We start from the raw sequence: 27,920 nt of genomic DNA, 5'->3' as shown, positions 1-27,920 counted from the left end.
CATGTCAAACTGTAAAACAGAAGTCCTTTATGCTTTTAAAGAAACTGCCAAAGAAATTTTTTAAAAAATTGCCAATTTTCTGGGCTGGTGGTACGTTTTTACGCGATACTGCCAATGTGTGAGAGATTTCATTTCTCCACATCCTTACCAGCATTTCATACTATCACTAATTTTTTTTTAGGTATTCTAATAGATGCGTAGTGGTCTCAATGTAATCTAAAATTGCACTTCTTTCATAGTGATGTCAAACATTCTTTTCAGAGCTTATTTGCCATCAATATATCCTCTGCCATTTAATGTCTGTTTTTTGCCCATTTTCTAATTGAATTTTTTTAAACTGAGTTTATAGAGTTCTTTATTATAGATATGAGTTTTGGGCCAGATATGTGGTTTACATGTATTTTCTCTCAATCTCTACATTTTTCATTCTTTAACAGGGCCTTTGGCAAGCAAAAGTTTGTAATATTGATGAGATTATTTTGTCAAGTTTTTCTTTTATGAATATTCTTTGGTAAGAGCAATTCATCAAGAACTATTCAGTTGAAACCTTTCTCCTACGGTTCTTTCCTAAAAGTTTTATACTTTTATGTTTTATGTTTAAATCACTGATCCTTTTTCGTTACTTGTTTAATGAGTGAATAATAAGTAGAGCCTCTTTTTTTCCCTATGAAATCCAATTGCTCCCCCTGATAACTATCTTCTGAATCATTTCTATCACAAATTATCATCACTAGATAATCAACTTAATTTACTTTTTGTTAAAACCAACCTGCTGAAAAGACAACAAATTTTGACTAGGAGCAGAAAGGTGGAGTGGATTTATAATTTTATGGCAATTATAAAGGGTTTCAATGGAGACTTTAGGCAACTAGAACTCAGCATAAAACCACAAGGTAGAAGCTCACAAAGACAGAGGTAAAACGGAGAAAATTAGTTCAAAAAACCTAACTTTCCTCAATTCTATCCTTTTGCCCAGGGATCAGATCATTACAAATCCCAAGTTAAAACACAAAACAAAACAACACTAGAGGGCCATTTTGCATACAAATTATGCTAAGGTATAAAGCATATCTTATTATTTCTGAAACTGTAGTCATCTGTGGATTTACTGAAATTTGTCTTATCTGCTTATAATCATATACTACTTCATAATTTTTGACAACCAGAAATAGTATAATTTCCTTGACATGTTAATGGTATCAGTGTAATTATCAGGTGATGCTTTGGAAACTGATTATCATACTATATGAGGTATTACAAAGAAATTTAAGACACTTATCAGATTGTGATCATTTTTCCTTCCCTAACAGAAGAAAATTAATGCTTGATTTTACTGTGAGAATTTGGATCTAGATCTACTGTCCTCATTAGAAATCAGAATGAAATATCAAAATGATACTCTAATGGCTACTGCAAAAGGAATATGTGGGTAGTTGGAGAGTAGAACACACGACTCTTTTTAAGAGCAGTATTCACATTTTTTATTTCAAGGTGTAAAATATATGTGGCCAGCATTGTTACTTCTTTTTTCTTTTTTTTTTTTTTTTACTTTTTGTAAGTGATGCTGCTGAAACATTACTTTCATCTGCAGATGGAATAGCTGAGAAATATAAAAACCTGTACTTGACTTTTATCAAGATTATGTCATCAAATTACCCATATCCAAATTTCCATGGGCTTAGAATTTCCTTTCCACTCTATAGTGGTATGTATTAGGAAGTCCAGTTTATAACATTTCTATTTAAAAAAAAAATAAAAGGAAAAAATAATCAGCATAGTCAAGTTCTCTTAGTCTTAAGGCTTTCTGGATTTCTTCCTTGGAGGAGGTCAGGATCTTCCCAAGGCCTGGGTCCTCGAATATTCTTCCATTCATCAAAAGTGGAGTCTCTTATTTTCTATAGAACCACAAAAAATTAAAGTATAAATATTAGTGTAAGAGCCCTGTGGCTTTGATTAGGACACAACTGACTGAATAAATGAGTAGAAAGTATCTGATAGGTCCTCAATTACAGTTGTGGCAAATAATCAACTACAATCATAATCACTGATGAAATGCCATCATAAGATTTAGAACTTTTCTTGTTTGTTATTGATGTTAATGCCTATCTTACCCCACCTTAACCATAAAACTATTAAAATAGAGAGTCTACAAGCCTTATTTTGAGAGCACAAGGAAAAGGATGAAGCTGGGAAAACAGAAGTACAAATCTAAAGGCTGATCCAGCACAACAGTGACTGAAAGGGTTATCAGGGATAATGGCAGAAAACGAGAAGAAAAGAACAAAGGTGGAGACCCTAAAGCCTCCTACAAAAAAGAAAAGAGACCAAGATAATTCGTCTTATGCCTGGGCTTAAGAATGAAAAGACTTTTCCTACAGCAACCATACGTAAAACACTTTTGGGCAACTGAAACTAGTTGCAACTACATTATGGATCATCCTACCTTCATTTAGTCTCAAGCACAAAAATAAAGGTGGAATAAAAGAGAACATAAATGTTTCTTCGACTTTCTCCCACTGACCACCACTCTGACATTAACTTTTACGTATCTGCTGTTTTAGTTGTTCTGGAATAATGGAGTAAGACAGAAAAAAAAAAAAAAAGGCTGAGAAAACACAGGATAACTTATAGCCAGAGATAGGGAAAATGGCATAAATTTACCTTGACACTTGGATACTAAGCATTACTCTCTTACTAACTAGCTATATAATCTTTGGAAAGTGATTTAAGCCACCCGGGCATTAACTGTCTCATTAAGTAACAACGAAAAGGTTGGACCAGATAGTCTGCATGGTTTCTTCAGCTCTCAAATTCTATAGGTCTTAGAAGAACTAGAAGGAAAATCTACTCCCAAACTCTCCATAGCATCCCTACAGGTATAGCACTTATATAACTACAAGTAGCAAGTTACAGGATTTTTTTTTTTTTAATCAATGGGAAAGTAGTGAATGAAAATACTGTTCATTTATAGTTTTACCAGGAGTCTGTATTAAATATATACATGAAGGAACAAAATTCAACTAGTTTAGCATACAAGAACTTAAAGTATTTTCAAATATAGTTATGAAATGATCTAGTTATTTAAAGATTTTAATAAAGAATAGTGGCCATTATCCAGGTAACATAAGATACATATGCTTAACAGAATTTAAGATAATTCTGAAAAAACAAGTTCATGTTGAGCCGGGCGCGGTGGCTCACGCCTGTAATCCCAGCACTTTGGGAGGCTGAGGCAGGTGGATCACGAGGTCAAGAGATCGAGACCATCCTGGTCAACATGGTGAAACCCCGTCTCTACTAAAAATACAAAAATTAGCTGGGCATGGTGGCGCACGCCTGTAGTCCCAGCTACTAGGGAGGCTGAGGCAGGAGAATTGCTTGAGCCCAGGAGGCGGAGGTTGCGGTGAGCCGAGATCGTGCCATTGCACTCCAGCCTGGGTAACAAAAGCGAAACTCCGTCTCAAAAAAAAAAAAAAAAAAAAAAACAAGTTCATGTAAAAGTGGTCTAGTCTTTAGAGATCTTTGGTAAAGAAGAGTCCTTGCAGAATTCTACAAAACATGCACAGTGGCTAAAGAACGGGCTGTGTAAATGTGCTCAGAAAAACCACCCAAGACTTAATACTTCACAGCCAACTGGAATAGGCCTGAGTGTAGAACGGCGTTAAGAAATGTTAACAAAAAACAGTGTCAAAAATATGGAGTTTTCAGGCCTGCCAGAGTGGAGACCTCTCTTTTAACACTTTGTTGCTACCTTGACATCCACCTAAGACACCAAAAAGGCTGTTCTTTGGGAGAAAAAATTATGCCTGAGAATAAGACTTTTTCTTTTTTTTTTTGAGATGAGTTTTGCTCTTGTCACCCAGGCTGGAGTGCAATGGTGTGATCTCAGCTTACTGCAACCTCTGCCTCCCAGGTTCAAGCAATTCTCCTGCCTCAGCCTCCTGAGTAGCTGGGATTATAGGTGCCCGCCACTATGCCCAGCTAATTTTTGTATTTTTAGTAGAGATGGGGGTTTTGCCATGTTGGCCAGGCTGGTCTCGAACTCCTGACCTCAGATGATCCACCAGCCTTGGCCCCCCAAAGTGTTGGGATTACAGATGTGAGCCACTGTGCCTAGCCTGAGAATAAGACTTTCTTTAGACTCACCCCAACAAAGCTTAAAGCCAAGCCTTGACAAGATTCTCTGGAGAGACAGTTTGGAGATTGAATCCCAAAAGGGAAAAGGGCCAAGGAAAGATAGTAGCCTTTCAACAGATACTTCCTTACAAACGTAGCACAAAACGATGTTCAAGGTGACTAGCCAACAATTAAATTGTCTAGTAAAATAAAAATCAATATTCTTCAGAATTTTCTTCAGTGTATTATCCCCAATGACTACCTTTCAATACAAAATGACAAGACATTCAAAGAAACAGGAAAATAAAATCCAGTAAAAAAAAATTACAAACTCTAAGAGATGAAGAACATCCTCCCCCATCACATCCCATAATACAGTGTGCTATTTTGATTTTTGCAAATCAGAGGGATGAAAAATGATACCTCATTACACTTTGACATTCCTACTACGGTAAGTTGAGCATCTCTTCATATGTTTAAGAATGATACTTATTTCCTTTTGTCCAACAGTTTTACATGCTATGGTTTCCCATGTTCTTACTGAACAAATGAATTGCTGAACTTTTTTACATTGATTTGGAGATAGTCTTCATATTTAAGTAAATTAATGTGCCATGATAAGATTAAACTATATTTTTAGAATTTCTCATGTAACTTGTGACTTTATATACATTTTTTTAGTCTGAATTTTTGAATTTGTATGTATGAACCGCTTAATCTTTACTTTTAGGGCTTCTGGGTTTTATGCCACATTTAAATAGGCTTTTTTGATTCAAGACAACAAATAAAATTCTCCATTTATTTTCTCCTAGTACTTCAGACATTTTGTTTTTTTACTTTTAAATTCTTGGTTCATCTGGAATTTATTTATTTTTAGTATATTAAGTATGGATCCATCTTTATTTTCTTTTCAAATGGCTATATAGTTTATCAAATACCATATATTCAAGATAATTTTTTTCTGTACTACTAATACTTTTATTTTAAGGCAGATAAAACCAGTAACTGATTATTATAAGACAGAGACTATATTAACATACCATACCTCATATTCTGATTCTAAAGTTATTTTATTCGCTCTCAGTCTTTTTTCGAACTCAGGATCAAGCTGTAGAAAAGGAAAAAAAAATTCATAAGTTATTTAAGTCCGTTGGACTCAATTTTCAACTTTAATATGGCCAAATATAAACACACGGCAAAATCTCTGCCATCTACTCTGATCACATAATGATAACTAATGTACTACTACCACCATTACTCAACTAACAAGAGTTAATATCTACTGATCACTTGTTATGTGACAGGCATTTTGATTTCTATTACCTTGTTTCATCCTCACAAAATCTATGAGATATGTATTATTTTTTATCGGTATTATCATAAGTAAGGAATACGGGACACAGGGGGTTTGAATAACATACCAAAGAGGCAGAGCCTGGCTTTGAGCATTGGTTCTCTGCCTCCAGAGTTCACAGTATTAACCACCAACCTAAATTACATTATGTAGAAATAACATAAAAAATACTAATATAATGCTGCACTTGAAAACAAAAAGGAATACCTTCCATGGGCCAGAAGTAGACATCTAAAAAAAAAAAAAAAAAAAAACATAGAGGTAGATAGGAGCTAATGCTATATTACCTGTATAAAAAGTTTTTCTGACCAAGTACCACATGTTCTCACTCATAAGTGGGTGCTGAACAATGAGAACACAAAGACACAGGGAAGGGAACATCAGACACTGGGGCCTGTTGGTGGGTAGGAGGGCTAGGAGAGGGATAGCAGGGGGTGGGGGGATTGGAGAAGGATAACATTAGGAGAAATACCTAACGTAGGTGACAGGGAGATGGATGCAGCAAACCACCATGGCATGTGTATATCTACGTAACAGTCCTGCACAATCTGCACATGTACCCCAGAACTTGAAGTATAATAAAAAATAAATAAATAAAAAATACAAATACAAAAATTTTTTTAACAAGTTTTTCTGTATGCAGCAAAGCCTTCAAGAAAGAAGAGTGTGGTGGCTGAAATTAATAAACAACAATTACAAAAAAGCAAAGATCAAATAAGTAAAATAGAAGCGTAACCAGAAGATTCCACTGGAATAATGCATAAAGAGATAAAGATGAGATGAATGAAAAAAAGCATATCACAAAAGCTTGATCTAAAAGTTCTGACACATAGCTAGTAGGAGTTCCAGAATTAGAAAATAAAGAAAGGAGAGGGAGGGAAATAATTAAATAAAAATAGCAAAGAATTACTCACTATATAGCAATAAGTCCTCAGACTGGAAGAAAACGGTAAGAAGGAAGCACAACAAAACAAAAATATTTTTAATCAAAGTGAAATTGATTAAGGGAAAAAAGAGAAGTCACAAATAAAGAGCATTCAGATGAAAAGGTCAACAGCACGAGTTCTATAGGCAGTAAAGAGATAATATATTAATAACTTTATGCCATTAATTCAAAACCTAGATAAAATGGACAGATTCACAGAAAAATACAACTTTCCAAAACTGAGAAAGGAAGAACAGACAACTTGAATAGTTTTACAATCTATAAAGAGTTAAATCTGTAACTAATAACCTCACACAAAGAAAACTCCAGGGTCAGATGGAATTCTCCTAAGGAAAAAATAATGCCAATGTAACAAATACTCTGTATAAGTTATGTGGCAAGCATAACCCTAATATCAAATTTCAAAATAAAATAAAATTTTAAAAAGCCAGTTTCATATATGAACACAAATGCAGAATTATTAAAAATAGTGCAAAAAGAATTCAGCAACATACCAAAAAGATAGCATACCATGATCAAGTTGAATTTATTCCAAAAACGCAAAGTTAACTTGGAAATCACAATGTAATTTGCAAACAAACTATCTGCATGCAACAGAACAGAGAATCCTGAAGCAGATTTAAAAACTTATATGAACACCTGATTTATGACAAATTAGGCACAGAAGAACAGTACAGAAAAAATGCTATTGTCAGTATATGATGCTTGCACAATTTCTTATCTAGTAATAGATTAGAAAATATATTCCTCATAGCACATACAAAAAGGGAAAGAAAAAAAAATTAATCCTAGATTGAATGTAGACCCAAGATCAAAACTTTTAGCAATTCACATAGAAAAATATTTCTACTTTGGAGTAGGGAAAATGTTTCTTAAAAGAAAAAGTAATCATAAAGTAAAAGAGGAAAAAAATATACTGTATTAAACTTTTTTTTTTTTTTTGAGACAAAGTCTCGCTCTGTCACCAGCCTGGAGTGCAGTGGTGTGATCTCAGCTCACTGCAACCTCTGCTTCCCAGGTTCAAGTGATTCTCCTGCCTCAGCTTCCCGAGTAGCTGGGACTACAGGTGGGTGCCACCATGCCTGGCCAACTTTATTAAACATAAGATAATTTGTTCATCAAAAGATACCATTAAGAAAGTAAAGACTAAAAGGTTTATAACCTGGAATGCAATAAAAAAAAAAAAAGAAAGAAACTAAAAAATAGTAGGGAAAAAAACCAACAATCCAGTGGAAAAAATGAGCAAGAGGCTTCAATAGACAAATCACAAAAATGAATACACAAAATAGAATATAAAAATAGCCAATAGACATATCAAAAGTGATTAACTTCGTATCAGTCACCATGGAAAATTTAAATTCACCTCATAATTACATAGAATTCATAACACACCCACCAAAATAATTTTAAAAAACAAAACAAAATGAAACTGACAATACGAAATATTGGGAACCTTAACAATAAATTGCTGGTAACAGTAGAGATGGATACAGTCATTCTGAAAAACAGTTTAGAATTATCAAATAAAACTGAAGTATGATACAACACCCTATAATCTAGCAATTCCTTTTTTGTATATGTACAAGAGAAAAGCACACAAGAATGGAATGTTCAGGATGTCACCAAGATGGCAGAATAGAAGGTAACCTGCTCATATCCCCTCACAGCAACAAGAATCCTGCACCCATCCACAGTAAAAAGTTTCACTGCAGGAACCTCAGAATTCAGGTAGGAGGTTGTCAAACACTGATGGAGCCAAAGACCTAGAAAGGTCCTTTTGAATGCATTCACACCTAGGTGGATGATCCACTGAGCTTGCTTCTAAGTTCAAGCCTGAAAAGAGCCCAGTCCTTCAAGGGGCTTGGCTACAGCCCCATTTGGCCTTCAGTCTACAACCAAAACCAGCTGCCAAGAGATCCGGAAGGAATTGCACATGCTAGTGACTTAGCAGAAAGGCTTATCTGCCTGCTGATACTGGTCTTGACAGTGAACCTGAAAGTGGCCTTGCGGCTCTGCTCCAGCCTTCAGCTGGAGGTCTCAGCTCAGAGCTGTTCACACAAAGGGAGATTCAACCATTATCTGACAGCCCAAGAGTACAGGCCTCCCCAGTGGGCTTGCCAACCTCCTGTCATAGCAGATCCTGAGGGGCTCAGCCTCAGCTGCAGCCCCTCTTGCTGTAGTTGAGAAACAACCCTGTCTGCAGAATCCTCCAGGGAGACAAGTGCCCCTCTTGAGCCAAAAAGATCTAGCTCTCTAGCCTCCAGGCCACAGGAGATCCCAAGGGGGCCCAGTCTGAGCTCCAGCCTCTCCTGTCATAGTTGAGGAACTAACCTGTCTGTATAGGGACCTACTGAGAGATGCACACCCACCTGAGCCAATGCCTGAGGCAGCTCAGTCTCAGCTTCAGCTCCTCCTGTGGAAGTTGAGGAACTACCCCAATGATGCAGTGACCTGCCAAGTGACACATGCTCATCCAAGACAATGAGAGAAGCTCATCAGCCTCCCACAGCAGATTCAAAAGGCGTCCAGTCTCAACTTCAGCTCCTTTTGCTACAGTCAAGAACCCATCCTGCTTATGTAGAGACCTGTTGGGAGGCATGCTTGTCTGGGGCACTGAGACAGTCTTGTGGACTCAAGTACCTGGTCAGCATTCCTACACAGCACCAGTACCTACCTTGAATCTTCCACAGATCCATTTGGGCCAAAAAGCCACGTCAACCTTGGAGCCCTTACAAGACTCATGGCAAGCCTGGGCTTTGAGTACTCTCTAGTGCTGAGGCAGCTCAAGTGGTCACAGGCTCAGGGAAGACAACAGTCAGTGTGCTTAGAATCCCTGGAACATCCTCTGAAGAAGGAAAGGCACAAACAAAAGCAGACTGCACAGACTAAGATAAATACAGAGGCTCTCAATGCACACACATTGTCACATTTCCTCAAGTATCTGAAACATTCAGGAAAACATGGCATCATCAAAAGGACAAAATAAGGCACTGGAGACCAACCTAAAACGATGGAGATGTGTAATCTTTCAGACAAAGAACTGAAAACAGCTGTTTCAAGGAAGTTTAATAAACTTCAAGAAAACACAGAGAACCATTTAGAAATTTATCAGAGAGATTGAAATAATTTTTAAAAAATCAAACAGAAATCCTAGAGCTGAAAAATACAATGAATGAAACAAAAAAAATGCACTACAAAAACATCAACAGAAAAATTCAGCAACAGATGAAATGATCAATGAGCTTAAAGAGGAACTATTTGAAAATATGCAGTAAGAGGAGAAAAAAGGAAAAAGAATGAAAGTAATAAACAGCTTACAGGATCTACAGAACAACATTAAAAACAGCAAACATTCAGATTATTGGAGTTAAAGTGGGAACTAAGAAAAAGGAACAGAAAGCTTATTCAAAGAAATAATAACAGAAAACTTTCTAAACCTGAATATATAAATATCTGGGTAAAGAAAAGTAAAGCATCACTAATCTGATTCAACCCAAATAATACCCCAAAAACATATTATAATCAAAATCTCAAAGACAAAAGTCAAAGATAAGATGCTAAAAGAAATAAGAGAAGTGAAGCAATTGATGTAAGGGACATCCATATGCTTACTTGGCAGCAGATTTCTTAGCAGAAACTTTATAGGCCAGAAGAGATTAAGACAATATATTTAGAGTACTGATGAAAACAAACAAATTAAAATACCACAACAACCAAAAATACTGTACCAGCAAAGTTATCCTTCAGAAATGGAGAGATGAAAGACTGCCAAACAAAAAGTAGAGGGAATTTATTGCTACTAGACCTGTCCCAAAAGAAAGACTAAAGAGAATTCTTCAAACTAAAAGATTAGAACACTGCATGATATACTAACACTACAATCATGTTTAAACCACTTTTATCTTTAGTAAGAAGACAAAACTATTAAAAATAATAATTGCAAAAATTGACTAAGAGATTGGCAATATAAAAATGTAAATAGTGGCCAGGTGCAGTGGTTCACGTCAGTAATCCCAGCACCCTGGGAGGCCAAGGCGAGTGTATCACTTGAGGTCAGGAGTTCGAGACCAGCCTGGCCAACATGGTGAAACCCCAACTCTACTAAAATTACAAAAATTAGCCAGGTATGGTGGTGTGCACTTGTAGTCCCAGCTACTTGGGTGTCTGAGGCAGGAGAACTGCTTGAACCCGGGTGGTGGAGGTTGCAGTTCTGAGACTGCACCACTGCACTCCAGCCTGAGTGACAGCAAGACTCTGTCTCAAAAAAAAAAAAAAAAGTAAATTGGGCCAGCAAAAATTCAAAATGTAGGGAGAAGACAGTTAATGGGTATAGGTTTTTATTTTGGTTTTTCCTTTTTCTATAATCAAAGTTAAGTTGGTATCCATTTCAAACAAGTTGTTATAACTATAGGATGTTTCTGTAAGACTTATGGTAACTGCAAAGCAAAAATTCATAATACACTAAAAATAAAAAGCAACAAATTAATATATACGAACAGATAAAAATCAATCACATTAAAAGAAATGAAAAAAGGAAGCAGAGTTATACAACTAAAAAACAAGCAACAAAATGGTAGTAGTAAGGCCTTATATGAATAATAACACTCAATGTAAATGGACTACACTCTCGAGTTAAAAAACATACAGTGGCTCACTGAATTAAAATATAACACACAAGTAATATGCTGCCTATAAGAAACTCACCTCATCTATAAGGATACACATAGACTAAAAGTAAAGGAACAGAAAAAGATAACCCATGGAAATGAAAACCAAAAAAGAACAGAAGTAGCCACACTTACATCAGATAAAATAGACATTAAGTCAAAAACTAAAAAGAGACAAAGGAAATTATATAATAATAAAAGAGTCAATTCAGCAAGAAAACATAACAATAGTAAATATATATGCACCCAACAGCAGAGCACCAAATATACAAAGCAAATATTAAAAGATTTAAAGGGAGACAAACTGGAGTGTAATGGTACAATCACAGCTCACTGAAGCCTCAAACTCCTGAGCTACATCAATCCTCCCAGATCAGCATCCAATACCTGGAACTGCAGGCATGCACCACCACGCTTGGCTAAGTTTTTGCGTTTTTTTAGAGATGAGGTTTTGCCATATTGCCCAGACTGGTCTTAAACTCCTGGGCTCAAGTGATCCACTCACCTCAGCCTCCTATGCCTGGCCCCAGAAGATAATTTGAAACTCAGTTTTTTCTAAATCAGGTAGCTAAGAGCTAAGGTGGACATTTCTTGGTGCCATTTTTCAGTTTAGCATTGATATACTACAGAAAGCATGATCCGTGGTAAAATTTGACAGTATAGTATAGGAAGTCAACAGACCTCACATATCAGTCCCCATTTTGTTCACCCATAGGATATTTTAGTAGTTCTAAGCTCTGAATCAGAAAAATGTCACTTTAGTCAGTTTCACAGAGCAGTCAAGAGAACAATATAATAATGCATGTTCTTATTGATATAGTATGCACAAGCTAACTCAGCAGCTCTATTTTAGACTGAGATGATTTGGGGAGATGAGTAAACTTATGATTGATTTATAAGGGCTTGCGTGTCTCATCTTGGACCTGTGAGATTCAGTCTTCATATCTGTTTTCACATTCCTGTCTCCACCAAGCCCAATCTCAATTTCCTGTTTGCCTATGGTGCGATATGGTCTGTTTTGGTTATTTAACTCCTTAATCCAGTTGTACGTGTCCTTCCATATGTCACTAAAATAACAGAGTCATTTAGCTTTCTTTTTCAGTGATGTCTGAATCATACTGGCACTGATATTATAATTGTTCTCATTTTCATTATCTAATATTAGAAAATATGTTGGCCGGGCGCGGTGGCTCAAGCCTGTAATCCCAGCACTTTGGGAGGCCGAGGCGGGTGGATCACGAGGTCGAGAGATCGAGACCATCCTGGTCAACATGGTGAAACCCCGTCTCTACTAAAAATACAAAAAAATTAGCTGGGCATGGTGGTGCATGCCTATAATCCCAGCTACTCAGGAGGCTGAGGCAGGAGAATTGCCTGAACCCAGGAGGCGGAGGTTGCGGTGAGCCGAGATCGCGCCATTGCACTCCAGCCTGGGTAACAAGAGCCAAACTCCGTCTCAAAAAAAAAAAAAAGAAAATATGTTGACAATATTTATAATGTTAAAAATTAAACACCATCTGGTACAAAGCACAACATGTAGGCAAAGTCAAAGACTTACTGCTCACATTTGCAATGTACTTATATTGCACACTTAAATCACATCATTTGGTGTGATACAGCAATGTATGATCCATTACTGTGAATCCTTGGTTGTTAGTATCAGCAATCATGAGGGAAAAAAAACCAGCAACAGCCACTAGGAACAGCAGATAAACTATGCCGTATCTTTTTCTAAAAATTGAAAGCTGTTGCTTCCAGCTCTTACTTTTTTTTTTTTTTTTTTTGAGACGGAGTTTCGCTCTCCTTACCCAGGCTGGAGTGCAATGGCGCGATCTCGGCTCACTGCAATCTCCGCCTCCTGGGTTCAGGCAATTCTCCTGCCTCAGCCTCCTGAGTAGCTGGGATTACAGGCACGCACCACCATGCCCAGCTAATTTTTTGTATTTTTAGTAGAGATGGGGTTTCACCATATTGACCAGGATGGTCTCGATCTCTCGACCTTGTGATCCACCCGCCTCGGCCTCCCAAAGTGCTGGGATTACAGGCTTGAGCCACCGCGCCCGGCCAGCTCTTACTTTTTTAGGCCACCTTACAGATCTTGTACTTTCCTCTGAAATTTGCACATCCATACTGAAAGGCAAGATGTTTTCTTTCCTGGGATGGCAAGCTTTCAATGCAAAAATCAGGACAGCATAAGGTAAACAATGATGGTTGGTCACCCCAATTTCATACTGTCTTTTCTACATCCTTTTCCAAACTTCTCAACTGAACCCATCCTCTTTTGATCCAACTTTTTCCTTTAGACCACAGTCTCAATCCCCTTGACCTCAGCAATTTGCCCTCTTGATGACCCTAACCTCAATCTCTCAACCGATTCAACCACTATCAGCCTCAACCAATCTTATCCTTTCAATCCTCAAGGACAAAACTTAACCTCTTAACTTCTCTCAACATTACTTCATCCTCTCTACCTAACTGGAACTCAACCTCACCCAAACACTGACTCTTGATAACCTAAGCTTGACTTTTCAACATCAACCAACCTCAACCTCTAAATCTCATAGGCCTTGTCTTCTGATCCTTCTCACCTCAACCATGTCCTCTCATCTTCCTCCAATAGACCTTAACCATCCTCATTCCTTTAACCTTATTCCCTTGACTTCAACTGATCTTGTCCTCTCAACTTCAATCAGCCTTATTTTCTTGACCTTACCTAACCTTGTTCCATTTACTGTGACTCCATTTCCTAAACCTCACCTGGTACCTCAACCTCCCCTGTTCTCCTTAACTGGGTGATATGGTTTGGCTGTGTCCCCACTCAAATCTCATCTTGAATTGTAGTTCCAATAATCCCCATGTGTCATGGGAAGGACCCAGTGGGAAGTAATTGAATCATGGGGGCAATTTCCCCCAATAAGTTTCCCCCAACTTATTATCTTGTGATAATAAGTTCTCATGAGATCTAATGGTTTTACAAGGGACTTTCCCCTTCATTAAGCTCTCATTTCTCTCTCCTGACACCATGTAAAGGTCATGTTGGCTTCCCCTTCTGCCATCATTGTAAGTTTCCTGATGCGTCTCCAGCCCTGTGAAACTGTGAGTCAATTAAATCTCTTTTCTTTATAAATTACCCAGTCTTGAGTAGTTCTTTATTAGCAGCATGAAAACAAACTAATACATTGGGTTATTAGTACCACCATTTACACAGTCCTCAAAACAAAAACCTGGAGTCACCCTAGATTTATTCATATTTTTATATTACATACACTAGTCATCAAATACTATCAGTTTGCTGCTAAAATTATTGCTGAAACTCATTCATTTCTCTTTATCATCATGGCAAATATTTTACTTCCAGTTCTATCACTGTTTATCTATGCAACTGCCCCAGAATCCTAACAGGTCTCTTTACTTCCAACCTAAGCAACATTTTCTCTTCTACCTTCCTCCCCCAATACCCATCCACCCATACTCCACTGCCAAAGAGTTATTTCTAAAATGAAACACTAACCATATGCCCAATACTCCCTTTTCCTTATACAACATAAGTCATTTCTATCATTTAGCTACTCATTCTTAAAGCCTAATTTGAAGGCTAATGCCTTTGGAAAACCTTCTCTGAATCTTCTTTTCCCACTTAAAACTATACACCCCTCCTTGAAGTTCTAGTAATGGCATTTTACTGGCATTGTTATATTACATTTCTGGGTACATTTTTTTTATTAACTGTCTTCCAGCCTCAATTATAAACTTTATAAGTACTAGTTTCTGAATACTTTACTTGTAGCATCTAACAAATATTAATAGATGACCACTATTCAGTTATTTTTCAAATATATATTTTCTCCCTTCCAAAGTATCATACTAGCATAATTTTCATCTTAAAGGGAAAGACAAAAACATTCCTTGATAAAGTAATTGGGATGCTAACTGAAATCTTTTAACACAGTTACACTGAAAGTTGTTAACTGAAAACTAACTAAAATTGTTCATTAACTAAAAATTGTTATATTCTTTCATACAAACTACACATTCTTTTAAAATTTGATATTTACCCTAAATACCTACTGTCTTTAAAACTGGCTGATGTTGGTTTCTCTAAAACCATAAAATTAACTGAGAAAACTGAATAGGACTTTATACTCTACTTTTCTATCAATATTACTGAGGCCTGCTAATAAAATACATATTACTTAGAAAAAACCCTACAAATATCAGATATGTGCCACAAACAAAAGCTATATGCTTCTGAATTAAAAAAAAAAAAAAAAAAAAAAAACAGAGTTCTCATGTAACACCTGTCCTGATTTCACAATAACCCTGTAATCACAGAGTGAGAATCCTAGCTTTACCCCTAAGTAGCCATGTGACCTTAGCCAACTTAGTTAAGTCTTCTTTTTTTTCTTCAGTTTTTTAAATATAAAGACCCACTATAGTTAATGTATAGATCCCCTGTTTCCTCAACTGTAAAATGAAGACAATAGTCTATAGACAGTCCCCAGCTTGCAATGATTCAACCTATGGTTCTTTTACTTTACAATGCATTTAATCAGGATATTAAATGCATTTTTTACTTACGGTCTTTTCAGTTTACAATGAGTTTAGCAAGACATAACCCCATTATAAGTCAAGGATCACCTGTGTGTGTTTGTGTGTATGTATATATGTGTGTGTGTATAAACTAATATAGTCCTACTACAAAGTAGACACTATAAAAATACGTGTCTTTATAGTGAAAAATAGTTTTCCTTTCTTTTACTAAGTTATTAAAGATACATATCAATATTCTTTATACAATTACTGATATGAATATGAAATATAATTAGAGAAATAAAGTAAAATTATTGACCTATTCTTTTTAATCCTTTCTAAATCCTAAAAACAGCTACACCAGATCATATGTTGTAGGAGAATGGTAACAATATTGCAAATTTTCTAATGAAGAAGGAAGATTACTAGGCTGGGTGCAGTGGCTCATGCCTGTAATCCCAGCACTTTGGGAGGCCAAGGTAGGTGGATCATTTGAGGTCAGAAGTTCAAGACTACCCTGGCCAACATGGCAGAACCACATCTCTACTAAAAATACAAAAATTAACTGGGTGGTGGTGGTGAGCACCTGTAATCCCAACTACTCAGGAGGCTGAGACAAGAGAACTGCTTGAGCCTGAGAGGCGGAGGTTGCAATGAACAGGATCAGCCACTGCATTCCAGTCTGCGTGACAGAGTGAGGCCCAGTGGCAAGAAAAAAAAAGAAAGAAAGAAAGACTACTAAATTAGTTATATTTCATGATTCACTTCCATGTGATCACTCATGTTATTTTGAAGAATAATTAAAAAAACAAAAAGAATATAAAAAAAAAGAGCATACCTTAGCATTGAAAAGCAAGACAAACTTAGACTGCTTAGTCTGCTGAGTATATGATTCTCCTAAATCAGAACATACATATAGACAGACACATATCAAACTCGAATTATATTTCTTACTTTATTCTTCACAGCATCATATCGGATTTGAGAAAACTCACGAAGACCAAAAGAACCTCCAATAATCAGCAACTAAAACAAAGAAAGGAAACATTTAAGCAAAGTAGAAGAGCAGAATTCAGCCTATAGCTTGCTTACCTAAACAACGATAGAGGCACCTTATACAAAAATTCTGCAGATTATTTTTCCTGGTGAGTCACCATCTTTTAGAGTAAATACAGTATATACTATCTAGGAAACATTACAGCATATCCTTACCAAATACCAAAATCACCACCCTATATCTGTATTTGACCTTATGATTTAAATGACATCATAACAAGCATTATATTAGACTCTTACAACAGACCTATTTTTGCTTTTTGCTAAGAAAAAAAACAAAAACAAAAAAAACAACCATTTAACAAATGAGGAAATAAAAGCAGAGCCAACTAAATGACTTGCCTATTGTTAACTAAAATTTTGCCCAAGCCTGTCTTTGTACTTTGAGTGCATTTGATCTTCCTTAGTAAGTGAAGAAATTGAAACCTGATCAACTGCTCAGACCATATCCAAATAAAGGTGACGCCTAGCTATAACCAGTCAAGCTATTTCTGTACTTTACTTTTCTGTTTTATCTATATTCTATATTCAGTGCCCATATTGCAGACTGGAACTCTCTCAATTTCTCAGAGTGCTGCCTGATTCATGAATTTCCTTTGTTCAAATAAAAACTCCATAAGATTATTCTGTTTGTTTGTTGTTTTTTTTTTTGTCTAAGGTTTTTCTTTGTTTTAACACCATGATTACGCAGGGTAAAGCAGCAGTAAAACTCTGGCCTTTTTTTTCCTTCAAGACCATAATTCTTTTGATATTATGATTTTTCAAAATAAGCCAGTTGGAGTCCTTATACCTTACCAAGTGATAAAGAAATCTCATGAAAGATTGCTACAGATTATTCTCTGGATCACATTGGATTCCCAGGGACAATATAGCTATAGGGATCACAGGTAAAGAAAGTTTTAAAATTCTTACTACATATTGAAATGCTGAAACATCACCTTAAGATATACAGAATCACTTTCATTTTTTTGCTGGCACCTCTTTGAGTCACAATATTTTCAAAAGATTTAAACTTCACAATAGAGAATTATAACCACCCAATGAGTTCACCTTGCCTGCTGCCTAGACAGCTGATTTAACAAGACGGGAATTACAATGGGGAATCGCAGAGCTGGCTGTGTGGGAGACCAGAGTTTTTTATTATTACTCAAATCAGTCTCACCAAGCATTCAGGGATCAGAGTTTTTAAAGATAATTTGGTGGGTAGGGGCTTGGGAAGTGGGGAGTGCTGATTGGTCGGGTTGGAGAATCATAGTGGGTGAAGTGAGTTTTTCTTGCTGGTTTCTGTTCCCCAGTGGGATGGCAGAACTGGTTGAGCCTGATTACCCATCTGGGTGGTATCAGCTGATCCATCCAGTGCAGCAGGGTCTGCAAAATATCTCAAAAACTGATGTTAGGTTTTACCATAGTGATGTTATTACCCAGGAGCAATTAGAGAGGTTCAGATGCTTAGAGCCAGAGGCAGAAAGACCCCTGAACTGTAATTTCTAACCTTGTAGGTAATTTGTTAGTCCTGCAAAGGCAGACTTATCCTCAGGTAAGAAAGGGGTCTCTTGGGGGAAAGGGCTATTATCAATTTTGTTTCAGAGTCAAACCATGAACTGAATTTCTTCCCAAAGTTAGTTTGGCCCATGCTCAGGAATGAACAAGGACAGCTTTAAGGTTAGAAGCAAGATGGAGTCAGTTAGGTCTGATTTCTTTCACAGCCATAATTTTACAAAGGCAGTTTCAGTATTGCTACAAAAGTTCATGACCACAGGAGAAACTCACTCATCTTTACTTATTGTGTGTCGGTCTTATAAAAGCAAGCTTAGAACAGATTTCGGATTTCAGAAGACACTTGCAGATTTCCCCGACCTCTCAAAGCAGGGATGAATTGTCAGCTGGGTAACCTCTCACATCATACTGAAGCAATACAGCAGTTGCAGCTAAGTAAGAGAGAACTGGGTTATCTTCTCCAAAGCAAAGAAAACCTATTTATAATACTGTCATGGCATTTATAAATGTATTCTCTAACAACAAAAACACACACATAAATGATTTTGTCCAGTTTACAACTAACTGTACATGTTTAGTGGAATAACAATTTTATTTTTAACATTTTGCTTTTTGTTATCCTATCATTTTCCCCTAATAAATTAAGAAACGTAATTTGACTACAATTAAAAATGAACAAACAGTAGTTCATCTAATTCATTTGGCTAATTCATCTTTTTGTGCTCTTAGGTCAATTTGCTGTCTTTAGTGCTGCAATGTATAAAAAAATTTATGTAGTGAAACTTTGTTAAGACCAAATGCTGCATTTCAGAGTAGCTAACTGAAAACTTCTATACACCAGACTTCAAATATTTTTGCATCAGCCAATCTGTGGAATTTACACAACTGAGAAAAAGCAGACACACCTGACATTTTGCTGATTTAAAAAAAGAAGGAAAACAGTATTTTCAAAAGCTTAGCCCTTCTACCAAATGACTGAAAAGCAGTTCTTCAAGTGGGAATGAACGGGTAGGGAGCCCTCAGTAGGGTAGTATTTTGCCTGAACACAAAGAGAACAGTTTCTGTCTTATTTATGTCTTTCCCCACAACATAACCACTGTTTCCAACTTACTGGTTGTCCTTCAAAAAACTGTCAATACATGTATAAGCACAGACGTTTTAAACATACCACACTCTCCCTTTAATACAAATAGAAGTATAATGTGTACCATGCTTATCATCTTACACACTGCATTTTTTATTAATAAACACATGCAAAAGTGTATATAAAGCATTAATTTAGAGATAATTGTAACATAAACTACAATGCATTAACTACCCAGTTTAATAAATAGAATACTTACACATATACCCCTTGCAAATAAAATGGTAACCTTCCTCTCTTTATCGTTAACACAACAGCTAGATTTTATTGCATTCACTTCTTGATTTTCTTCTTTACCATCTACATATAATAACTAAATTCTATAATTTAGTGTTTTCTGTTTTTGAATTTTATTAAAACTATTCTTGGTGTAACTTTTTTAGAGAGAAATTACGTATGTATTTTAGATTAAAGTATATTGTATATACCTATAGTTAATTCATTTTCTTTGCTATATAGTATTCCATTGTAAAAACAGAACACAATTTACTACTTATTCACTTGTTTGATAGATATCTGAATGATTTCTAGTATCACATCACAACCTCAAGGTTTTGTTGGTATTCTTAACCTCAAAATTATAAAAGTTTATGTTTTATAGTGTTTTATAACTTTTAATGTTTATTTCTTTAATTGGTAATATAAATATATTTACATAAAAAGGAAGGTAGGGATCAAACTTTACTTTTTTCTTAATGGCTAGACCTTTCAGCTTCCGAATGAGGGATTAAAGCTAATTAGATTTTTGAATGACATGGTAAAGCAGCAATGACAATTTGGGGATATTTTAAGATTACTGCATACTGAGAAGTGTGGTAAATTTCATGAGATTTTTTTTCTTTTGAAAAAAGTGGCAATATTTATTTAAGAAGTGAATATGTCATTTATTTCACAGTTATGTATAATATATAATACTGCTCTGACCTTGCATTTTAAATTTTAAACACCTTGGAGATTTTCTTTCTTTTCTTTTTTTTGATACAGATTCTCCTTCTGTCGCCTAAGCTGGAGTGCAGTGGAACGATCTCAGCTCACTGCAACCTCCACCTCCCAGGTTCAAGCGATTTTCCTGCCTCAGTCTCCAGAGTAGCTGGGATTATAGACACCCATTGCCACCTCCAGCTAATTTTTGTATTTTAGTAGAGACGGGGTTTCACCATGTTGGCCAGGCTGGTCTCGAACTCCTGAACTCAAATGATCTGCCTGCCTTGCCCTCCCAAAGTGCTAGGATTACAAGCATGAGCCATCACACCCGATGGAGATCTTTTTACATTTGTACATGTTCACAAATGTGATATTTTAATAACTACATATATTTTATATAATTCTATATACATATATAAACATAATACATTACAAACATTATGTACGTGCATTACTTACACATACATTTTCTCTCTAGCACAAATATGTTTTTCTTTTCTTTTCTTTTTTTGAGAAGGAGTCTCACTCTGTCACCCAGGCTGGAATGCAGTGGCGCAGTTTCAACTCACTGCAATCTCTGCCTCCTGGGTTCAAAAGATCCTCCTGCCTCTGCCTCCCAACTACATTTGTTTTTGCACACATATACTGAAGAAAAAATATCCAGTAATGGAATTTCTAGGTAAAATAAATGACATCTTCACTTCTTAAATAAATATTGCCACTTTTTTCAAAAGAAAAAAAGAAATCTCATGAAATATCCCACACTTCTCAATATGCAGTAACCTTAAAAGATCCTCAAATTGTCAATGCTAGTTTACCATATCATCCAAAAGTCTAATTGGCTTTAATCCCTCATTCTGAAGCTGAAAGGTCTAACCATTTGGAAAAAAATAAAGTTTGATCCCTACCTTCCTTTTTATATAAATATATTATCAATTAAAGAATTAAATATAAAAGGTATAAAACATAAACCTTTATAATTTTGAAGGTGAGAATACAAACAAACCTCGAGGTTATGAATTTCAGTTTTTTCCCCATGGCAAGATTTGATCATTAGAATCTACAAATTTCAAAACCAAGTATATCTGACCACATAGTGTGGGTGTGGTAGCTTATCCCAGCTATGCCGGAGGCTGAGGTTGCAGAATCACTTGAGGCCAGGAGTGAGATCAGCCTGGGCAACACAGCAAGACTTCCTCTCTTAAAAAAAAAAAATTAAAACTTTTATGCTGACAAATAAATAAAATCAAACAATATAAAATAAAAAAAATCAAATCAGGAAAAATATCTGTTATAGATAAGTAACTAGTACCTGCAATGTCAAATGTAAGAATTATTTGTATAAGCAAAATAACTTTTGCCCCTTAGATTCAATGAAAAGATACAGAGAGGCCATACTGAAAAGACCAACCACATGATAAGAGGGCTGGGATTTGAGCTATGTGATATCAACCCGACCTCCAAACCTCAAGGGAGGAGAGCTGGAAACAGTTCAGTCACATGACCATCGGTTCAATCACCCATGCCTATATAATGAAACCCCAGTAAAGAATTCTGGACACTGAAACTTGGTTGAACTTCCTGGTTGGTAAACACATCAATGTGCTAGGAGGGTGACATGCCCTGATCCCACAGGGAGAGAACACAGAAGTTCTGCATTCAGGACCCTCCCAGACCTGGACCTATGAGTCTCTTTTTTTGGCTGTTCCTAATTTTTATCCTTAATAATAATACTATAATCATAAGTACAGTATTCTCCTGAGTTCTGTGAGTAGTTCTAGTAAATTATTGAACCTGAGGGAGTAGCTTGACCACCCAAATTTGTAACGAGTTGGTCAGAAGCATGGGTGGCCTGAGAATTCTGGGGTTGTGCCTGGTATAGGAAGTTAGGGGAGTTTTGTGCAGGACTGGGCATAGAGTGTGTGTATGCACGTGTGTGTGTAGTGTTTGAACTGCACTGCAACACTAATTGCTTGTTACCATAGAATCCACACTCCTAACTAAATACCTTCATTTGTCTCCAATCTCTTACCTACTGAAGGACACTGATTCAACAATTCTCTCCTTTCCTGTATCATCAAAATCTGGCTCATCACTGCAGGATTCAGCATAAAAATGCTGTTATTTCTCCTATCTTATTAATAGACTTTCCTAGACACCACTTTCCCACCAGATATCAACCTCTTTCTTTGTTCCTATGTGCAGGTAAATTTCTCAAATGAGTTGCCTGTACTAGCTGCTCTTCCTACTCTCTCTTAGATCCATTCCAACCATCAATGACATACACATGACTAAATCTGGTGGTTACCTTATTTCATCTGATTTCATGAACAAAATGTTGATACAGTAGATCACACTCTCCTCCTCTTCCCTTATATCTGGTTTTTCTTTTACGTCAGAGTCACTCTTTCATAGTCTCCTTGGTTGTTTCCTCCTGTATACCTCAACTCCCCAATATTGGCATACCTCAGGGCACAATGTTTGCTCTTCTCTATTCACTTATTTTGTAATCTTAATCCTATGGCTTTAAAAGCATATGCTGATTACAACATTCCACATAGACATGATCAAGCACGAATCCCAGTAGCACCAGGTGAACAAAGTAGAACAGGTTAGTACTGCAAAATCTGGAACTTAAACTGCCAGGAAAGGGACACCAAAATATTATAGTAGGTTACTACCTACAAGTTAAACATGATGACACCTGCTAAAGTATGACTTAAATAGGATATCATTTCCTAATGTAATATGTAAAATGTTCAAGATACAATAAAAATTCCATTATTATGACAAGAACCAAGAAAATAACTTTCTACAGTTTGGATATTTGACCCTCCTAACCTCATGTGAAATCTGACCCCAAATGTTGGAGGGAGGCCTAGTGGGAGGTGTTTGGGTCATGGGGACAGATCCCTCATGAATGGCTTGGTGTTGTCCTCATGGTAATGAGTGAGTTCTCACTCTATTAGTTCCCTTGAGAGCTGGTTATCAAAAGGAGCCTGGCACCTCCCTCCCCTCTCTCTTGCCATGTGATCTCTGCCCATGCTGGCTCCCTTTTGCCTTTTGCCACAAGTGGAAGCAGCCTGAGACCCATACCAGAAGCAGATGCTGGTGCTGGTGCCATGCTTCATAGTATGTACAGACTGCAGAACCATGAGTTAAAAGAAAATTCCTTTCTTTATAAATTACCCAGGCTCTGGTATTCCTTTATAGCAGCAGTGGTCCCCAAACTTTCTGGCACCAGGGACCAGTCTCATGGCAGATAATTTTTCCACAAATGGTGGGTTGGGGCTGGGGTAGTTTGGGGATGAAACTGTTCCACCTTAGATCATCAGACATTAGATTCTCATAGGAGCGTGCAACCTAAATCCCTTGCATGTGCAGTTCACCACAGAGTTTGTGCTCCTATGAGAATCTAATGCCACCTCTGATCTGACAGGAGGCAGAGCTCAGGCAGTAATGCTCACTTACCTGCTGCTCACCTCCTGCTGTGCCACCTGGTTCCTAATAGGCCACAGACCAGTACCAGTCCATGGCCCAGGGGTTGGGGACCCCTGCTTTCTAGCGACACAAATGGACTAAGACAAACTTGAATTTTAAAAAGGCTATGGAGAGATGCTAACACAGAGATAAACCAGAGATTAGAATTACCTGACAAAGACCTCAAAAGAAACATCATAAAAATACTTCAAACAACAATAGATTTCTTGAAACAAATGAAAAATGAGAAAACTTCACCAAAAACATATAAGATATAAAGAAGCACTAAAACCAAAGGGTCATATCAGTGACATGGTGGAGTACCTCCAAAAATCCTTTTCTCCACAAAAACAATGAGGACGTTTGTAAAAAACTGTCAAACAATTTTAGAACTCTGAAAATTACACAAAAGCTTGCAACAATATGCTCAGTATTTACCTAAGAAAAATGCCTACATCTCAGGAAGAACACTTAGCTTGGTAGCATTTTTATTTTGCCATATTCACACGCCTCCACTCAATCTATAACCATGAAAACCAACAGCCTGCCAAAACATTATGTAAAGTCTGGCACCAACTGGAGAGGGTAGAGGGGTTGGAGCTCTTTAAAATCCCATTCTGTGAGAATTATCATCATTTCACCAGTCTGGTAGTTCCTGAAAGATGCTATTCACAAAGCTGTCTTTAGTTTATCTGACTTGGAGCTTAACTAGTGTGAACAGATTTCTCTTAGAAGGTGTTTGTTAAAAAAAAAAAAAAAAAAAAAAAAAAATCAGAGGTAATTGTTTAACATTTATGACTGCCTGGTGTGGTATACGGGAATAAGGTGTCTTTATAGTACTCTGAAAACCTCAAATACATTCCTGAGAATTTAGAAAATCATGGAAATAAGTAGAACTGTGTACATGCCCAGAGCAATGTATATGCCCATGAAAGACCTGAGAAGGCCCCTAAATTCTCACTTATGACTAATCTTGAAGCTCTGAGCAAGTAAGAAGTAAAGGCTATACATGGAGCTGTAACTTGCAAGGCTGAATGTTGAAAGCATGCCCAAAAAAGCACACAGTACCTCTCAACAAAGACTGGCAGATTTGTTGGTTTCAGGTTTTAAAGAAACCTCTAACCAATAAAAGGAAAAATAGTCCAGTTAAAAAATGGGCAAAGGATTTGAACAAACATTTCTCCAAAAAGATACACAAATGACCAATAAACATTTGAAAAGAGGCTCAACATAGTAAGTCATTAGAGAAATGAAAATCAAAACCACATTGGGAGGCCGAGGCGGGCGCATCACCTGGGGTCAGGAGTTTCAAGACTAGCCTGACCAACATGGAGAAACCCCACCTCCACTAAAAATACAAAATTAACTATGCAGCCGTCAAAAACGATGAGTTCGTGTCCTTTGTAGGGACATGGATGAACCTGGAAACCATCATTCTCAGCAAACTGACACAAGAACAGAAAATCAAACACCGCATGTTCTCACTCATAGGTGGGTGTTGAACAATGGGAACACATGGACACAGGGAGGGGAGCATCACACACTGGGGTCTGTTGGGGGGAAATAAGGGAGGGACAGCGGGGAGCTAGGTAGTTGGGGAGAGATAGCATGGGGAGAAATGCCAGATACAGGTGATGGGGAGGAAGGCAGCACATCACACTGCCATGTGTGTACCTATGCAACAATCTTGCATGTTCTTCACATGTGCCCCGAAAACTAAAATGCAATAAGAAAAAAAAAAAAAAAAAAGTACCAGGCTAAGGCATCCACCAGAAACCAACACAGACATAAAACCAATGTTTCTCAAGAACACTGGAAACAACCTAATGGCCCAATATTATGTGATTTTTAAAGTAAATTATGGAACCCCCATATATAGGAATATTTGCAGCCATTAAAATCTATGGTTTAAAAAATATTTAATAACATGGGAAAATGCTCAAATTGAACAAAATTAGCCAGGCATGGTGGCACATGCCTGTAATCCCAGCTACTTGGGAGGCTGAGACAGGAGAATTGCTTGAACCCAGGAGGCAAAGGTTGCAGTGAGGCAAGATCTCACCATTGCACTCCAGCCTGGGCAACAAGACCAAAACTCTGTCTCAAAAAACAAACAAACAAACAAAAAACAGAATGATATCACTTCACATCTTCTAGAAAGGGTAATAACTAAAAAATGGACAATAACAAGTGTTGGCAAGGATGCAGAAAAATCCAAAATCATATATTGCTGGTGGGAATGCAAAGTAATGCAGCCACTTCGGAAAACATCTGGCACGTTCTAAAAAGTTAAACAGAGTTACCATACGACCCAGCAATTCCACGTCCAGGGATATTTCCTACCCAAGAGAAATGAAAACATCCTTTCACACAAAGCATGTAGATAAATGTTCATAGCAGCATTATTCATAAAATAAAAATGGAAACAATCCAAATGTTCATCAATTGATAAATAAAATATATCCAAACAATGGAATCATATCCATCAAAAGGAATGAAATATTGATATATGTCACAGTGTGCATGAACCTTAAAAACTTTCTAAGTGGAAGAATCCAGTCACTAAAACCCCACATGTTGTATTAGTGTATTAATATGAAATGTGCAGAATAAGCAAATTTACAAGAAGTAGATTAGTGGTTTCCCAGGCCAGGATAAGAGGTAGGGAGAAATGGGAAGTGACTACTATTAGTTATGATGCTTTTTGGAGGGCGATGAAAATGTGCTAAAATGGTGGTGATAGCTCCAACTAAGAATGTACTAATATAAGAACATTTTAGTATACTAACATAGAATTTGCTAAAAAAATACTTTTTTTTTTTTTTTTGGAGAGACAGGGGTCTTGCTATGTTGCGCAGGCTGGTCTAGAACTCCTGACCTTAAGTGATCCTCCTATCTTGGCTTCTCCTAACGCTGGGATTACAGATGTAAGCCATCGTACTTGACCGGGATACTTTAGATGGGTGAATCTTCCTAAAATTCAGATTTGATGAATCTGGATTTTAAAAAAATGTGTTAAATACCCGTCACCTTTTTAAGGTCACTTCTCTTTTTTAGTCTGCTTAAATGGAAAAGCTGGTAATTTCACCTGTGCCAATATTCATATAAAATAAAAATCTGTTCTGTATTTAAAAGAAAGCAGCTTTTGTTCATATGCTTTAATTGTTTCACTTACTAACACATCAAGACTTGCTGAAGCCAAATAACTTGCCCATGATCAAAATGCAAATAGAGTCATCTGGATTTCAACTCTGGTTGTCTTAAGCTAGCCTCGGCCTGCATTTTCATGACATCCTTAGGGAACTGAAGTGTGGAATTGGATGCAACCATATAAACACTGAAGCTGTTTTCAACGTGCTTTACAAATTATAACACAGCAACCGTCTGGCTACGATGTGGCAGGCACCGGCCTCAGCACTTGATTCACAAGGTCTTATTTCGGTCATCACGACAACTCTAAGAATTAAGCTAATTCACAAACTAGTAGATGAAACAGAACGATATCAGGAATTGATACAGTTAAATGGAATACATCTAGTCCCAATGATCCACAGTACCGTCAACACGTAACTAAGGTGGGGGCGAGGAAGCAAGCAGTCATCATCCAGACTTGGTTTAAACTGTGGTTCTGATTGAATTCTCTGAGCTTCCATTTACTTAACTGTGAATCAAGGGTAGTAACAACGACCGCGTTCACTGGGAAATGAACGCATTCGATGGGAAAGGTGCCACGTTCAGAAGCGGACAGATCCTAGTAAACCTGAGATCCAACTGGGAGCGGGCGACGGCGGCCGGGAGGTGGGCGGTGGGGGTAGGAAAAGACTGGTAGAAAGAAGAGCTTTTAGGAAAGCTCTCAGCCAGTTGCTGGGCCCTTCCTAGCCCAAGCGCCAGCCGTCAACTTCACGTTTTACAGATTCCCTCCCAGGTCCTGATCCCGCCGACGAGCAGGGTCCCACACCTCCCGGAACTCCTCCTCACTCCACTCACCAACATAGGGACTCCGTAGCGGAGAGTCTTGTTCTTGCGCAAAGCACGTATCACCGCGGGTGTAAACATGACTGAACGTTTCCATCCACTCAGAGCTCCAAGTGGGCCCAGCGCAGACTCCGAAATCTCAGCGGCCCAAGCTCTCACCAAGACGAGGACGACCCGGACTCACTTCCTGTCCTTGGTCCTTGGGTGCTCGGACCTCACGGTTTGGTTTCC

The 27,920-nt window shown here is 37.2% G+C and overlaps 1 protein-coding gene across 2 annotated transcripts; it reads right to left on the bottom strand.

Moving 5' to 3' along the window:
* Nucleotides 1-1,521: 1,521 nt before the first annotated feature.
* Nucleotides 1,522-27,920, bottom strand: COX16 (cytochrome c oxidase assembly factor COX16). 2 transcript variants are annotated; one of them, XM_010335225.2, is made up of 4 exons: nt 27,702-27,912; nt 16,568-16,639; nt 5,162-5,224; nt 1,522-1,895 (listed from the first exon to the last, which is right to left on the bottom strand). In XM_010335225.2, exons 1-4 carry the CDS (start codon nt 27,768-27,770, stop codon nt 1,779-1,781), a joined length of 321 nt encoding a protein of 106 aa, XP_010333527.1. In that variant the 5' UTR covers nt 27,771-27,912; the 3' UTR covers nt 1,522-1,778. The 2 variants fall into 2 exon arrangements, with proteins under 2 accessions (XP_010333527.1, XP_074249160.1); XM_074393059.1 differs by lacking the exon at nt 16,568-16,639 and having other exon boundaries at nt 27,702-27,920.

The sequence above is a fragment of the Saimiri boliviensis genome, chromosome 2 (assembly GCF_048565385.1).
Source record: "Saimiri boliviensis isolate mSaiBol1 chromosome 2, mSaiBol1.pri, whole genome shotgun sequence".
Classification (NCBI taxonomy): Eukaryota; Metazoa; Chordata; class Mammalia; order Primates; family Cebidae; genus Saimiri; species Saimiri boliviensis.
This window is presented reverse-complemented; position numbering and strand designations above follow the sequence as displayed.